Here is a 14,180-nt window from a genome sequence, read left to right as displayed (position 1 = left end):
GCCCATAAATATTGACTAAAATCCCAGAGAAGGAGGCCTCATTTCAGTGGAGCAATTAGTCAACATGTTTTGAAGCACTAATGTGAATTTCACCGCGATGTGCAAATTGTGCAGTCGTAAGACGTGAGAGCAATTATTGATGGCCAGTGGGAAATAATCTGCCGTTCTTCTGTCAGGGCACAGACACTCATCTTTCTCAGAAAGTCATTTCTCTCATTTTGTCATTTCTTTCTCCTTGGACAGTGTTCATCTGCAGTTTCATGGTGGCAGCTCCCATCTTCGGTTACCTGGGCGATCGCTTTAATAGGAAGGCCATCCTGAGCTGCGGCATTTTCTTTTGGTCCACCGTGACGCTCTTGAGCTCCTTCATCAGCAAAGAGGTACGTCGAGGCGGCGGGAACAATGGCAGCACGTGTTCGTCCGTATCACAGACAAGCTCATTAACGTGGATACGCTTTTTGTTGAAACTGGGGAAATGAAATGACACGCCTGTTGAGCGAGACTCCCGCTTTTGCCATCGCTGCGTTAGCATTTTTGATATCTTTGCCCTCCATCCAATTAACAAAGGCTGACGCTTAGGGGCTCGGTTGCAACACTTCGGAGAAGATAAGACTGCAGTTTGGCTACCCCTTGACAGTTATGTTTCGGGATCTCAACGAGCCTTTGTGCGCATTCAACAATAACACGACTCTCAGGGGGCAATTACAGGGTGAGATTAACTTGCAGAGCAAAAGGCATTGTGTGTGTGCAGACAACATTGCTAAGTCTCTGATAAAAGTGCGAGAGAAAAGAAGTTGAAAATACATTTTGGTTCAAGGAATGACTTGATGATTTCATTTGTAATGTGAAACTCAGTACAATGAGACAATAACCTGCATTCATTTCAGTTAAAAAAAAAACTAAAATGGAGGTGTTCTAAAACTTGGGTATTTCAGTGAGTATCATTAATAGCTAAAATAATGAAGCAATATTTCACTTGAAGATACTAAACAACAAATTACTTACTGATCTGACAAAAAAAGAAAAAAAAAAAATATATATATATATATATATATATATATATATATATATATACACCACACTGGTTTACACATGCGCAGTAGTCCAGGAAGTATTTGTTATTGTTAGTTTCAGACGCAGCAGGAACATTGCATTGCTAAAATGCTCCAAAACGGACCTTTGGATGTCAAGCAGCTCAGACAAGAAGAGCTCTGATGCTGAAAGCAAGGGTAAAAGTGGTCAAAATGAAAGACGGCTGCGATTGGCTGGCAACTGTTCAGGGTGCCCCCCGCCTACTGCCCGATGACGGTTGGATAGGCTCCAGCACCCCCCATGACCCTTATGAGGATAAGCGGATCGGAAAATGAATGAATGAAAGATATACTATGCTATACATATCATAAGCATCTAATTATGCTAAATTTAAATGTGGAAATCGTGGATATTTATTTCTAGCTGGAACAAAAAAAAAACATTTTTTTTCTGTATGATTTGATATCTTACTTAAGCATCTAATTATGCTAAATTTAAATGTGGAAATCATGGATAATATTTATTTCTAACTGGAACAACAAAAAAACAACACTTTTTTCTGTATGATTTGAAATCTTGCCTTTTTTCATGTAATCAATGTGTATCTTATCAAAATAGGCAACATTCCTCAAATAACAGGCACAGGTCATAAAAATTCCAGAGAAGTATTGCAGATGGAAGGTCACCCACGCACGCAAACAAATCCACATTACCTCCGCGTCCAAGGTAATGAAAAGGGCTAACATGCTGCCATTATAACACAACTTGACTGGCAGCCACACGCAGCCTGAAAAGCCGAACCACTCAATTTCTCCGAGCATATGGCAGCGTTGCAAAGCAGCGTCGTTGGCTTGACCGCTTTCTAGTCTTCCGTGAGTGCCGAGTTCCCCGCAGAGTCTCTTCAGCTGTGGAACAAATGACAGCGCAGACATTGAGATGTGTGTGCGTGTGTGCGCGCCGATGGCTCTCAGGAGGGTGTCAACCACTCCGCAACAAGATGACAGTCATTTATTTGCCTGAGCGGCAAATGCAGTCAGGCGACTTAAGGCTGAGATGAAATTAAGTGGTTCTTCCCTCCTGAGAAGTGCTGCGGTTGAATTCAGGAATTGGTCCCGAGACTCTTCAAGTCTCCATCTTTGAGAACTGTTCTGATGCCGATCCAATAAGACCGAGAGGAACTTAACCCTTTCATGCACCAATCATGACAACCTAATAACATGATAAGATGTCCACTGTCGTAACCGCTCTCCCTCAACGGGTTAAAGTCATAAATGGAACAAAATGCTATTGCAGCACCTCATTCAAGTTCCAGGACTGGTGTTCCAAAAGATATATTTCAAACTTAACTAAAAACGATGAGTTTTCACCTTCGATGTGGGCCAGATGATCAACCAGCCAGTCAACAAAAAAGATCACTTGCTTTGTTCAGTGCACGAGAACAGGCAAGAGTTTGTGGCAGGACAAGTTGTGGCTGCTTCACCATGACAACCTGTCTGCTTACAATGTCCTGAGCATCTGACAGTTCCTGGCGGTGAGAAATGCGTCTTCACCTGAACTGGCTCTGCGTGATTTTTTTTTCCCCCAATGGGAGTGATCATCAAGGGGGCCCGTTTTGAAGATGTGGGCAACATGACAATGGCCGATAAATGATGGAGCAGCGGAGGATGCCAAAAGAAGCCTTCCAGGAGTGCATGATGTGCGGCAGAGAAGACTGCGTTAAACTCAAGGGGGGGATACTTGCAAGTGGAAAACTTGAAGTTTGTAGTACAAATGTTCATAATATATCGTTTTTGATGCTAATCCTGGAACTTTTCTGACACACCAATTTTTAGAAAGTAAACATGTGAGTAAATGTCTTGAGCTTATGACATCAAATTAGTAAGAATGGCTGCTGACACAGAAATGAACACATATTTTTTGTAATAATCTCTAGTTTAACTGTTCATAATGCCATCAAGTATTCTTGGTCCGCAAGAATTATAAACAGCTGTCAATACGCGCTTGAGGTCAACAGCACTACAAAACTTTTTTGATGCTAATCCTGGAACTTTTCTGACACACCTTATTATGTGCCATTGTCATAAAGTATGTTTAGAAAGTAAACATGTGAATAAATGTCTTGAGTTTATGACATCAAATTAGTAAGAATGGCTGCTGACACAGAAATGAACACATATTTTTTGTAATAATCTCTAGTTTAACTGTTCATAATGCCATCAAGTATTCTTGGTCGGCAAGAATTAGAAACAGCTGTCAATACGCACTTGAGTTGAACAGCACTACAAAACGAAACTAAAATAGTGCCATTAATAATAATATCGACTCCCACTTTTGGCTCAATTAGCATTTTCACTCACATTTAATATGGCTTGTTTCCAAATTTGACTAACACACAAACAAGTCACAAGTATGTTGAATTGTCCCCCTCTCACAATGTTAGTCATTTAATTGTACGACTAGTTTGCAACATCTGAGTGCGATCAGAAAGCATTTCGCTGCACTGTCATATTACAGACACAGGCCTCCTCTATCTCTCCACAGAGTGGGTTGTCAAGGAAACAGTTGCCCACACGGCTGCCCTTGCCAATGTGACCACTCCTTAAGCCTTTTAATGACACTATTTATCAGTTTGGTGTAGTGTGCCAATAAAATGCAGGAAAAGATAATGAAATACATACAGTCCATGATACATTCCTGCATTGATCCAATAGCTTCATCTCCAGGGCCGGAGCTATGTGGTGGCCCACCATGGCCACCCCACTGGCCACCTCACATCTGGGGGGAAATTTACTTAATTTTAAATACCTGTGACTTTACTGCCATTTTCACATGGATGCAGTATGCCACAATACATTTTCATTCACTATATTTAAAGAACAAATTCACATTAAACTGAATGCAAACTCTGAAATTATCTGTCTTTAGCAGAGAACATTTGATTCTTACAGTCAACGTCAACCAAAATTCAGACCGTAGCAAGTAACTAACATGGCTGAGAAGTCATTCTTTGTCCGCAATCACGGTTTCATGAAATCAAATGCATGCAGATACCAATCTTGTCCTACACATAAATATTACAAGCAGCAATAAACGTAAAAAAAGAAACATTTAGAATTCTGAAGTACTATGTGATTTTTTTTTGTGTTATTGTGAGTTTTAGATATGATTTGAATTGATTGAGCCGTTGTTGACTATGGTATGCAAAATGGCTGTCGGTGACAAGTCGTCAGTTTGATTGGCTGTTAGCTAGCAAATCAGCGCATGAGACACAAGGAGTTTACGGATATGTGTGCTTTTAATTTCATAAACTTTGATTGCGGATGGTATGAAAAACAAAAACGTCTCAGTTACAGAAGAAGTTACGAGCATACAAATGTACACACCCCTCGGTGAAATGTTGTGTCGCCCTGGTCACCCCGCTGAAAAAAATTCTAGCTACGCCTCTGTTGATCTCATTCGACTCTTTGGAGCATGACTAAGGTCCAGCATGTGAACATTTTAACATTCAGTGTTTGATATGTCTCTGCAGTACTACTGGCTGTTTGTGCTCTCTCGGGGACTGGTGGGCATTGGAGAGTCCAGCTACTCATCCATCTCCCCCACCATCATCGGAGACTTGTTCACGAATAACAAGCGCACCATGATGCTCTCTTTCTTTTACCTGGCCATCCCTTTGGGAAGGTAAGCGGCAGAAAGTTTTAGCGATTATGCTAGCATGATCAATTCGGACATATGAAGGTCAGACTCGGTCGTACAAAAGGGTTTTATCTTGACGCAGCTGCACTAACATCTCCTCCACAAGAATGCAACACTTTAAATATGTGGTGCAGCGGTGTGGGAACTGGCAGGATGTAAAGTGCAAATCTGCAGCTTTTGGACTTTATTCAATAAGGACCATAGGGAGAGAGTAAACAAAGCTGAGTGATAAAAGATGAATGAAACGGTGGATGGAGCACAGACAAAATCCTTGGAGGTTTCACATTATGAACAGTACAGTACGTACCAGCATGCAGAGCTCATGCATGAAGAATCAGGCTGTGCTATCAACAAGATGCTAATAGACGGAGAACTCGTACGCTGTAACATTTCATTGAAATGACATAAATATAATATGCCATAAGAATTCAAGAGTTGATTTGTTACATAATCCTCTGATGGTAAAACAGGCTGTGGGGAGCTTCATTCTATGATTACTCCTGATGTTTTTTGGACTGTAAATAGAGAAGGGAAAACTAAAGTGACCTCTGGGCAGTGTGTTTAGCGGGTCCTGCTAAACTGCCCGGCAACACACACACACACACACACACACACACACACACACAATAGAAGGTGAAAGGGTTGGCCTCAGTAAAGTGCAGTTAATAGCTGACATTGTTGTGAGTGTTTAAAAGGAAATCACTTCAAGAATTACATGCAGTTCACAGGTTTTTTTTTTTTTTTTTAATTCCACCTTTTTTTACGTGGACCCTCTCATCCTGGGTCTAGTTTAACTGACGCTAATGTGCAGATTTATTAACAGTGTTGTACATTCCAGACTTGCTCTGCATGCGCTCTGATAAGATTGGTCCTTTGTCCTCAGTGAATTTGCAGGCTATTATTTTTTTGTCAATTCGACGCCGATTTGTATTCATCATAATAGGCTTATCACAGCTACTTTTGCGGACCTGATATGTTTTCTCTAAAATTTTTTTTTTTTTTTTTTTTTACTCCCATCACACCCTGCGCCAGTTCAATACCCAAACATGCAACTGTTTTCAAATTAGCTCAGTCAGTACCATAGTCATCAACATCGAGTGCGCAGACAGTCGACTCTTTAATCAGGCTGCAAACAGGATGTGTTTAGTTCTACGGATGGAAAACAAACAGTGAGCAAACTCAGTACAATGAGTCATAGACTTCATATATAAATGACATCCGTGTGCCAGTGGCGTGTAGCTAATCGACAGTTGTGTTGTTTTCCTGCAGCGGATTGGGTTACATCCTGGGCACCAGCGCCAAGGTAGCTGCAGGAGACTGGCACTGGGCACTGAGGGTAAGGGCATCGACTGCTACATTAGACACACAAACAAAACCACACAAGGACGGATTTAGAGCCCCTCCTGAGGGATTGTGGTCGGTCCGTCATGGATCCGGGTTCAGAGGGGTCGGACGCACGGGGAGGGGTGGGGGGCACACAAGGCTGGTGGACGTTGCAAGGAAGTGACAGTGCAAAGAGAGCTAAAGGCTAAACAAGTCACACACAACACTGACACGGCCTCCAGCATCCTTCAGAAAACTTGGAGAAAATGAGTATGATTGAAAGCAAACGTGGTTACAGACTGTAATTTGAAATAGCATGTACTTGTGATTTTTTTTTTTTAATTTGGACCTGAAAGATAGTATTTTGTTCTGGAAAAAAAATTATTACAAATCGTTTTTCCAACGTACTAAGTTTCAATGCAAGACAGACTTTGTCATCAGTTAATTTATCCATCCATCCATTTTCTGATCCGCTTTATCCTCACAAGGGTTGCGGGGGGTTGCTGGTGCCTATCCCAGCTGTCTTCGGGCAGTAGGCGGGGGACACCCTGAACCGGTTGCCAGCCAATCGCAGGGCACACAGAGACAAACAACCATCCACACCCACACTTACACCTAGGGCCAATTTTGAGTGTTCAATCAGCCTGCCATGCATGTTTTTGGAATGTGGGAGGACACCGGAGTACCCGGAGAAAACCCACGCAAGCACTGGGAGAACATGCAAACTCCACAAAGGGAGACCGGAGCTGAATCGAACCCACGACCTCTGCACTGTCAGGTCGACACGCTTACCACTGGACCCCCGGGCCGCCCTCAGTTAATTTAATAAATATATATTTGGGACAGACCCCTTAGGTCCCCGATAATATTGATTTCTCTCCTTACTTAAACATTTGATTCTGATCATTCAATACAAACGAACAAGATATAATCCTGTTCTGCAGTTTTAACCTATCCCTATGCTTTAAACACTTTAAATGTTTTTTTTTTAACTACTTTATTAGGAAACATAAAACCTCACATATATACATAGATAGATGCGGGCGACACATAAAACAAAAGAAAATTCATCAATATGTATTTAAACACCAAATTGTTCACCCGAACCATGTCATTTTCTTCACGCTAACATATAATTTGAAACACAATAGAGGCGTAGATGTGACGGTCGTTATAAACCTTCAAACAACTTCCACTTGAATACACACACACTACACAATACTCACGGGCATAAATCCTCTCTGCTCTGTGGGAACAACAGTTGTTGCTGGAGATTATGGAGATATGGATGAGTGCAAGTGTAAACACTTGGCGTCTTCCTGCTTTTTTTGGGGGGCTGCAACTGCAGTCAGTGTGAGGCATCAAACTGCAGATGTTGAGTTGCATTGCAGTCGTCATAGAAGCAAATTTATGAAATATCTAACAGGATTCCGCGGGCATGGCAGACTTTCGAGGTCACCTTTTTAAAAACCCCGAAACAATGTAAGGCCTCGACTCCTCTAATGAAGCAACTGACATTTGACAGCAGAAAATAAACATTCCTTCAACGGGTCACAGAGGATTTCTTTCGATTCCTGGACGTGACATGCAGGTACTTTGCTCGGTTTCAGGGAAACAGGAAGTCAATTCCTACCGGCCCTGGTGGAACTTTTAAAAACAATACAATGAGTAGGGCACTTTGTTCCACCGTGGCCACGGTGACATTCTAACAGAACAATCCGAAAGCCAATTAGTCAGTGGCGCGGCATGCGGGGAGGAAAACAAATATGAAGGCATGAAACGTGTTTTCAGTCGCGGTATCCTGCTGTCAGTAGAAATGACTGGACCGAGCTTCCGCTTGTTTTCGCCCGCCGTGTTCCTGCAACCTTCCTTGTTTGGCCAAAAGGTGGACGGCAAATAAGAGAGTCATAGAAATGTGTTGCAGGGGGTGGAAGGCAGTTGCTCGTATCGAGGATTGCCAACCATCCATACGTACAGGAAGTGTCTAATGGGCCCTGCGGGGGAGTCAAGGGGTTAAAAGTCACGGTGTGCCCCGCTGAATAATTATGAAGGGAATTTTAAAAAAGAAAGTAAATGTATTAAATCGAAGTATGCATCAAAGGGTGTCCTCATGCAGCAAACAAATGAAATCGAAAATGAATGAAATCCTTGCAATAAAAAGCACAGTCCAGACGGATGCCTCTTTTCTGAGAACACATTATAAAATTCAGTTATTAATATTCATGTCGGAGAGAAGAAGTTATAAAGAAGGAAGTGATCGATGTGTGTAATCCTCACACCCTCAGAGACCACAGCTATCTGCAAAACAAACCACATCACCCACATCCGGCTCGGAGACGCTCACATAACCCGCACGTATGAGCCTCAAAGCGCTCACTTTTTCACACCGCACCATTTATGCCTGTGAAGCAGTTTCATAAGCTACTTAGGTGATATGAAGAAAATTTCCTGGTGTTTTTTTGTATCATCGGCCTTTCTGCTTCGTCATAATAGATGAATATAACGGCAGACTATGCTCCATTAACATACCTTTCAACCTCAGCTAATAGCTGCCCTTATAAATGATTACGATTCCCCTTTCAAAGCAACAAAAACCCGTACAACGGTTTACCGCGCATGCGCACATCGTGCTTTATCAATCCGACCGTAGGGAGCGATGAAAAAAAATATACGATTGAGGATTACTTTTGCTGGTTTGCCATGACAATCGTAGCGATCGACGACGGCATTGTCGTTGGCTACCAGTAGGTGAGACGATCTAGATTTGAGCCAAGATGGACTTTGTGAGATCGGTTCACAATTGTTTCTTTTTTTTTCCCCGTATAAAAGTTGTAATACGCCGTACATGATTTGAAATGATAAAAAAAAAACGTACAAAATACGGGGAAAACGTACAAGTTGACAGGTATGCATTATATCTGGATGTGATTAAAAATTAATTTGTGTTATACAAGTACGGTAGTCTGCTGTCAATAAAATAAGGCCAATTACTGTCGTCAGGTAAAAATAAACACAATTACAAAACAAATGAACACATTAATTCCACGTGCATTTAATTTAACCGTTTCAGGGACAGCGGTTACTACAGTGGACAGCTTACCATGTTATCAGGTTACAGGGTGCTTGAAAGGGTTAAGTAACGTTCAATGTCGTGAAAACACAACGGTATGAAAATACATGACCCGGGAGATATATAATGGGTCGGTTTGAATCTGAAATGAAACAGTGTGACAGTGTCAATTCTAATGACAAATTCATGTGCACAAACGATTGGGTAAATATTCCTCGAATATTTTACGGTATTAATATAGTTGGGGTCGGTTGATACAGTGAGTATAGTAACTTGCACAAACACAAGGACAGCACCAGTGGAGAAAGCAGCGTGTGTTCAAAGTTTGGATGTCAAGCGTATCAGCAAACACAGCGGCCATCCATTCACTTTTTTAAAACACACCGTTCCTTGTCCTTTCCACTGATGTGTACTCATCCAAACTATCCTGCCTTCAGCTTTGATTCCAATATGACGCCAGGCCTTTTTATACGACCGTTCCCACAGGTGTCTCCAGTTTTGGGGATGACTGCAGCAGCCCTAATCCTGCTCTTTGTGCCCGAGCCAAAGCGAGGGAGTGCCGACCAGATGGGGGGACGCATCAAGACCCGCACGTCCTGGCTGTGTGACATGAAGACTCTCGCTAAGAAGTAAGACGTCCGATCGGGAATGACATCCGCGCTTCGCATCCCAATCGTGCCTCTCCGTCAACGCTTCCGAGAAGCATCGGCACGGAAAGACAGGCAGATCTGATGGATGCGTGCTGGTGGTTTTATTTTGTTGATGAAAATATACATTCTTGCATGGCTAACCTGCAGAATCCATTAAGAGTCATGGAAATGTCAACAGCAGACACAGTGAGTCTTTGTCAATCACTCGCCGCCACTCGGTAACACTGCTCGACTGTGAGTGAAGGCAGCTTTGGATGTGTGACAGTGTGCACTTTTGTCATGGTATGACCTTTGGTGGGCACATTTCTTAAAATAGCTTTTTCAGCGACATAAAGTTCACTTGGCGACGGGGGTTTATTGCGAAGTATATTCTAGGTGAGGCGCCATATTCTTGATCGCAGGAGCGACAGTGTGAGTGTCGGCCAACACAATCTTCTACATTCAGTCACTCTGGAAAGCTGTTTTAATTGTGTGTTATTTTTGTCTCCCAACATAAAACTGTCAAGTCAAGCCGCGTTTCATTTTATTACCACTTAGCACAGGAGCTGTTTGTTTGCATGACAACAATCTTGAACAAACAGACAAATTTTTAATTGAAACAACCAAAAGGCTGTTTTATGGATTCCAAGCCCGTACTTGGTGATGCTACTTTGTCATGAAGAGTTAAAGTGCTTGATCAAACTGCAGTGATCCCTCGCTACTTCGCGGTTAACTTTCAGTGCATCGCAGATTTTTCAAAAGTATCCATAAAAAAATTAAAAAGAGCAAAAATGCCGCAAAAGGTCCGCGAGAGGCAGCGAACGTCAGCAAAACAACAGCGAGTCACATAGAGCAACATATACAGTACTACATGTACATTTCATCTTTATGTTTACTGTATTTTGTTATATACACTAACCTAACATGTATACCATTAAATTTGGCCTTATAAATATCATATATACTTATACACATGTACATATACCTGTACGGAGGGGGAGGGGGGGTTTCTACTTCACGGATTTTCCTCTTTCGCGGGTGGTCTCGGTCCGCATTAACCGCGATAAGTGAGGGATCACTGTAGTTGTCTTGAGTCATTCCGCAATTGAACACTTAACATACATTATTGTTGGCGTTCGGCAGATTCCTTTCATCCCCGAAACCATCCCTCTCATGAAAAAAAATATAACCAAATGTCATGTGAGTTTCACCGTTAACCCTTTCAGGGACAGCGTTTACTGCCGTGGACTGCTGATCATGTAGTCTGGTTACAGGGTGCATGAAAGGGTTCAAATTTAATCAATGTGTTATTAAAAATATATCGAGTGTAACGATCATTGCAGTGGCCGTTGTGTATAATGAAATCATATTAGACGTGATTTTGATGATTTTTATAGTCATCGTGGTCCCACCATAACTGCAATGTGGCTTGTGACGATAATTAGTTTGACAACTCCGCCCTAAACCAATATTATGTGTGTGTGTGTGTGTGTGTGTGTGTGTGTGTGTGTGTGTGTGTGTGTGTGTGTGTATGTGTGTGTGTGTGTGTGTTTTTTCCATGTCAAGTCGGAGTTACGTGTTCTCATCCCTGGCATCTGCCGCCGTTTCCTTCGCTACGGGCGCGTTCGGGATCTGGATTCCCATCTACCTTGCCAGAGCTCAGGTGGTGCAGAAGACTGCGATTGCAGAGCCGTGCGACAACGAAGAGATTTGCAGCAGCACAGAGAGGTGAAACATAAATGTCGAAATGCTCAATTCAAACTTTGTCCCAGAATACGACAGCAACGCTAATATATGTATTTTTTTGTCCCCCTCCCGCCTCTTCTTCTCCTCTCATCCAGTTTTGTCTTCGGGGCAATCACGTGCATCACAGGCCTGTTGGGGGTGCTCATCGGGGCAGCCACCACGCGCCTGTGCCGGAAGAAGACAGAGCGTGCCGACCCCCTTGTGTGTGCCGTCAGCATGTTGGGCTCGGCCATCTTCATCTGCCTTATTTTCGTCGTGGCAAAGAAGAACATCATTGGAGCTTATGTAAGAGTCACATGGAACTTGCGGGCCAAACGTTTGTTTGTCTTTCCACCTCTGAAACAATCGACATGTACCCCAAGAGAAGAAACCCCCGACAAAGAGAAATATCAAGAGTTGACAACTAGAAGTGGAATTGTTTTAACCACTTTAACAACACTCCTTGCGTTGAGAAAAAATAAATTTCAGGTTCGAAACCTGCCAAAACCAGAGCCTCGGATACCCTATCTCAGGGGTCCCCAACCCCCAGGCCAAGGACCGGTACCGGTCCGTGGGGGTATTTGGTACCGAGCCGCACAAAAGAATGAAGGACTAACATTACTTTCGTTTTATTTATTTTGGAATTTGAAATATATTTTATTTTGAAAAGTTAGCAGATTCTCTGTAACATCCGTCTACAGTCTGTCACTCTTGACATAGGTCAAGGAGCGCTTCTCGGTCACATAATCGGTTACCGCTAAAATGAAACCTCGGAGCTAGCAAAATGAGTAAAAAAAAAAAAAAAAAACGTCTTTGGAAGGTTTCTTTGGGAAGGGGAAAAAGTCTAGCCAGCAGACAGAAGATGAGCCGACAACGTTCATTTAATAGACCGTATCAGGAGTCCTACTTAAAATACGGCTTTATCGCAACGAGAGATTCCCACGCACCAAGCCCACTCTGCGTAATAGGCGGCGACGGTGCGTCGTAATTTTCATGCACTTAGAATTTCTGGTGTATCTTATTTTGAAGGCATATCTAAATGTGACTATAGCGACCAGAGAGTGTTGCGGCCAGATAGGAGCTTCCTCGTGTCATGATTCGTGCTTATTATTATGTTTCGAAAATACCACAGTTTTCATGCGGGTCAAATCATATTATTTTGTTCTATTTATCCATCACACCTTAAAGGCCGGTCCCTGAAAATATTGTCTGACGTTAAACCAGGCAAAAAAGGTTGGGGACCGCTGCCCTAACTAACCAAATGTGACATACATAAATGCCAAAATACAGAGTGTATGCCTCTTGTTGCTCTGTAAAGTCGGAAAGGGTGCAACTTAACACTCGTGACCGTGAAACAATGAACTCTGGCAGGTCTAGACTCACTTACTTCTTATTCTTATCGGGTACAAACCAACAGGAAATGACTTTCAACAGTTTGGCCGCTAACGTTGGAAAAATGGGAAAAGACGGATGATCTTTTGCCCAAGCAACACAAGTCTCCCATCCCCTAATGCCTTTGACTATTACCTTGGCTCACCTCGGCATCGCCTCGGTTTCCTGGCAGATATGACAACAGAACAAGAGGAAAAACAATATTCTGCTCCACATACCGTAATTAAAAGCTACTCGGAGGAATGAAATTTTGATTTTCCTTGGCGGCATTGCGACAGCGGTTAGTTTGTCTGCCTCACACGTTGCATTTAATATTGTATATATGCATAATATATACATAAAAATATACACACCTAAAAAACAAACATATAAAACAAAATACATTAAAAAAATAATATTAAAAATAAAAACAAACACAAAAAATATAGACACCTAAAAAATGGCTCTGAAAGGTTCTTCTTGTGCTCTGAAAATTCCACATACGCATGGAAATGAAAGAAGTCAGGTGATATGGCATGAGTCCTTCTTGTGACTGTTTCCAAGTCAGTCCTTAAATCATTCAGAACGGACAATGTGTTTTGTTCAGTTTTGTTTGTGTGTTTTGGGGTTTCAAAAACATCAGCTGAAAATGTGCAGGGAGGAAAAAAAACAACAATATCCTAAAATCATGTCATAAAACGGGTAACTCCACTCCCATCAGAATCTAAAATATTCTCAGACCTCTCACTTGTTAACATGTGAATTCATCTCGCAAGTGAAGTCCCTCTTGTAAGTGATCAGCTCAGGTTTCGCGGCACGGCGCTTGACAGATGCGCGATATGATGCAGTGTGACACGGTTATAGCGGTCAGCTTTGCTTTGTCGAGACAGATTGACCCCTCGCAGCTGTTGTATCATCGACACATAGCTAATCGGATGAAAGACCCTTTCTTCCGTGCTCTTGAGAGGCAACGTGTCGGTCAACAGCGTCTGGGCTTGCGGCTTTCACCGGAGCCGTGTTTCCATCCCCAGTGTCGGGCCGCCTCTGTAGCTGTGCGGTACCGCCGGAGGTCTGGCGCACGAGCAGTGGGGTATTTCCTCGGCAGAAAACACACGTCAAGAGCCAGGGTTTTAACTGTGCCACACAAAAGAAGCCCATATAGATCTCTGACAAACAAATCCCAATGGGTTTGTTTTTTAAGAACATCGCCAAATAGAATTTGCAGCTGCTGCCGCACCTTTCATCTACTGTATATACGACCACAACAAGCTATTCAAAGTTTACTGCTCCACATCAAAAGACCATAAAGTAGCTCGAGAGTCAAACTATGGAAA

At 42.5% G+C, this 14,180-nt stretch overlaps 1 protein-coding gene across 1 annotated transcript in view; it reads left to right on the top strand.

Annotated features, from left to right (window-relative positions):
- spns2 (SPNS lysolipid transporter 2, sphingosine-1-phosphate) overlaps positions 1–14,180 on the top strand; it is a 59,345-nt gene that overhangs the window by 31,096 nt on the left and 14,069 nt on the right. Inside the window, exons 3-8 of the mRNA XM_019895196.1 lie at positions 244–380; positions 4,562–4,713; positions 5,998–6,064; positions 9,608–9,750; positions 11,317–11,478; positions 11,592–11,781. Of these exons, the coding sequence (XP_019750755.1) occupies positions 244–380; positions 4,562–4,713; positions 5,998–6,064; positions 9,608–9,750; positions 11,317–11,478; positions 11,592–11,781 (851 nt within the window). The remainder of the gene's footprint in view (positions 1–243; positions 381–4,561; positions 4,714–5,997; positions 6,065–9,607; positions 9,751–11,316; positions 11,479–11,591; positions 11,782–14,180) is intronic.

This window comes from Hippocampus comes, unplaced genomic scaffold (genome assembly GCF_001891065.2).
Source record: "Hippocampus comes isolate QL1 unplaced genomic scaffold, H_comes_QL1_v1.1 scaffold177, whole genome shotgun sequence".
In the NCBI taxonomy this organism is placed as follows: Eukaryota; Metazoa; Chordata; class Actinopteri; order Syngnathiformes; family Syngnathidae; genus Hippocampus; species Hippocampus comes.
This window is presented reverse-complemented; position numbering and strand designations above follow the sequence as displayed.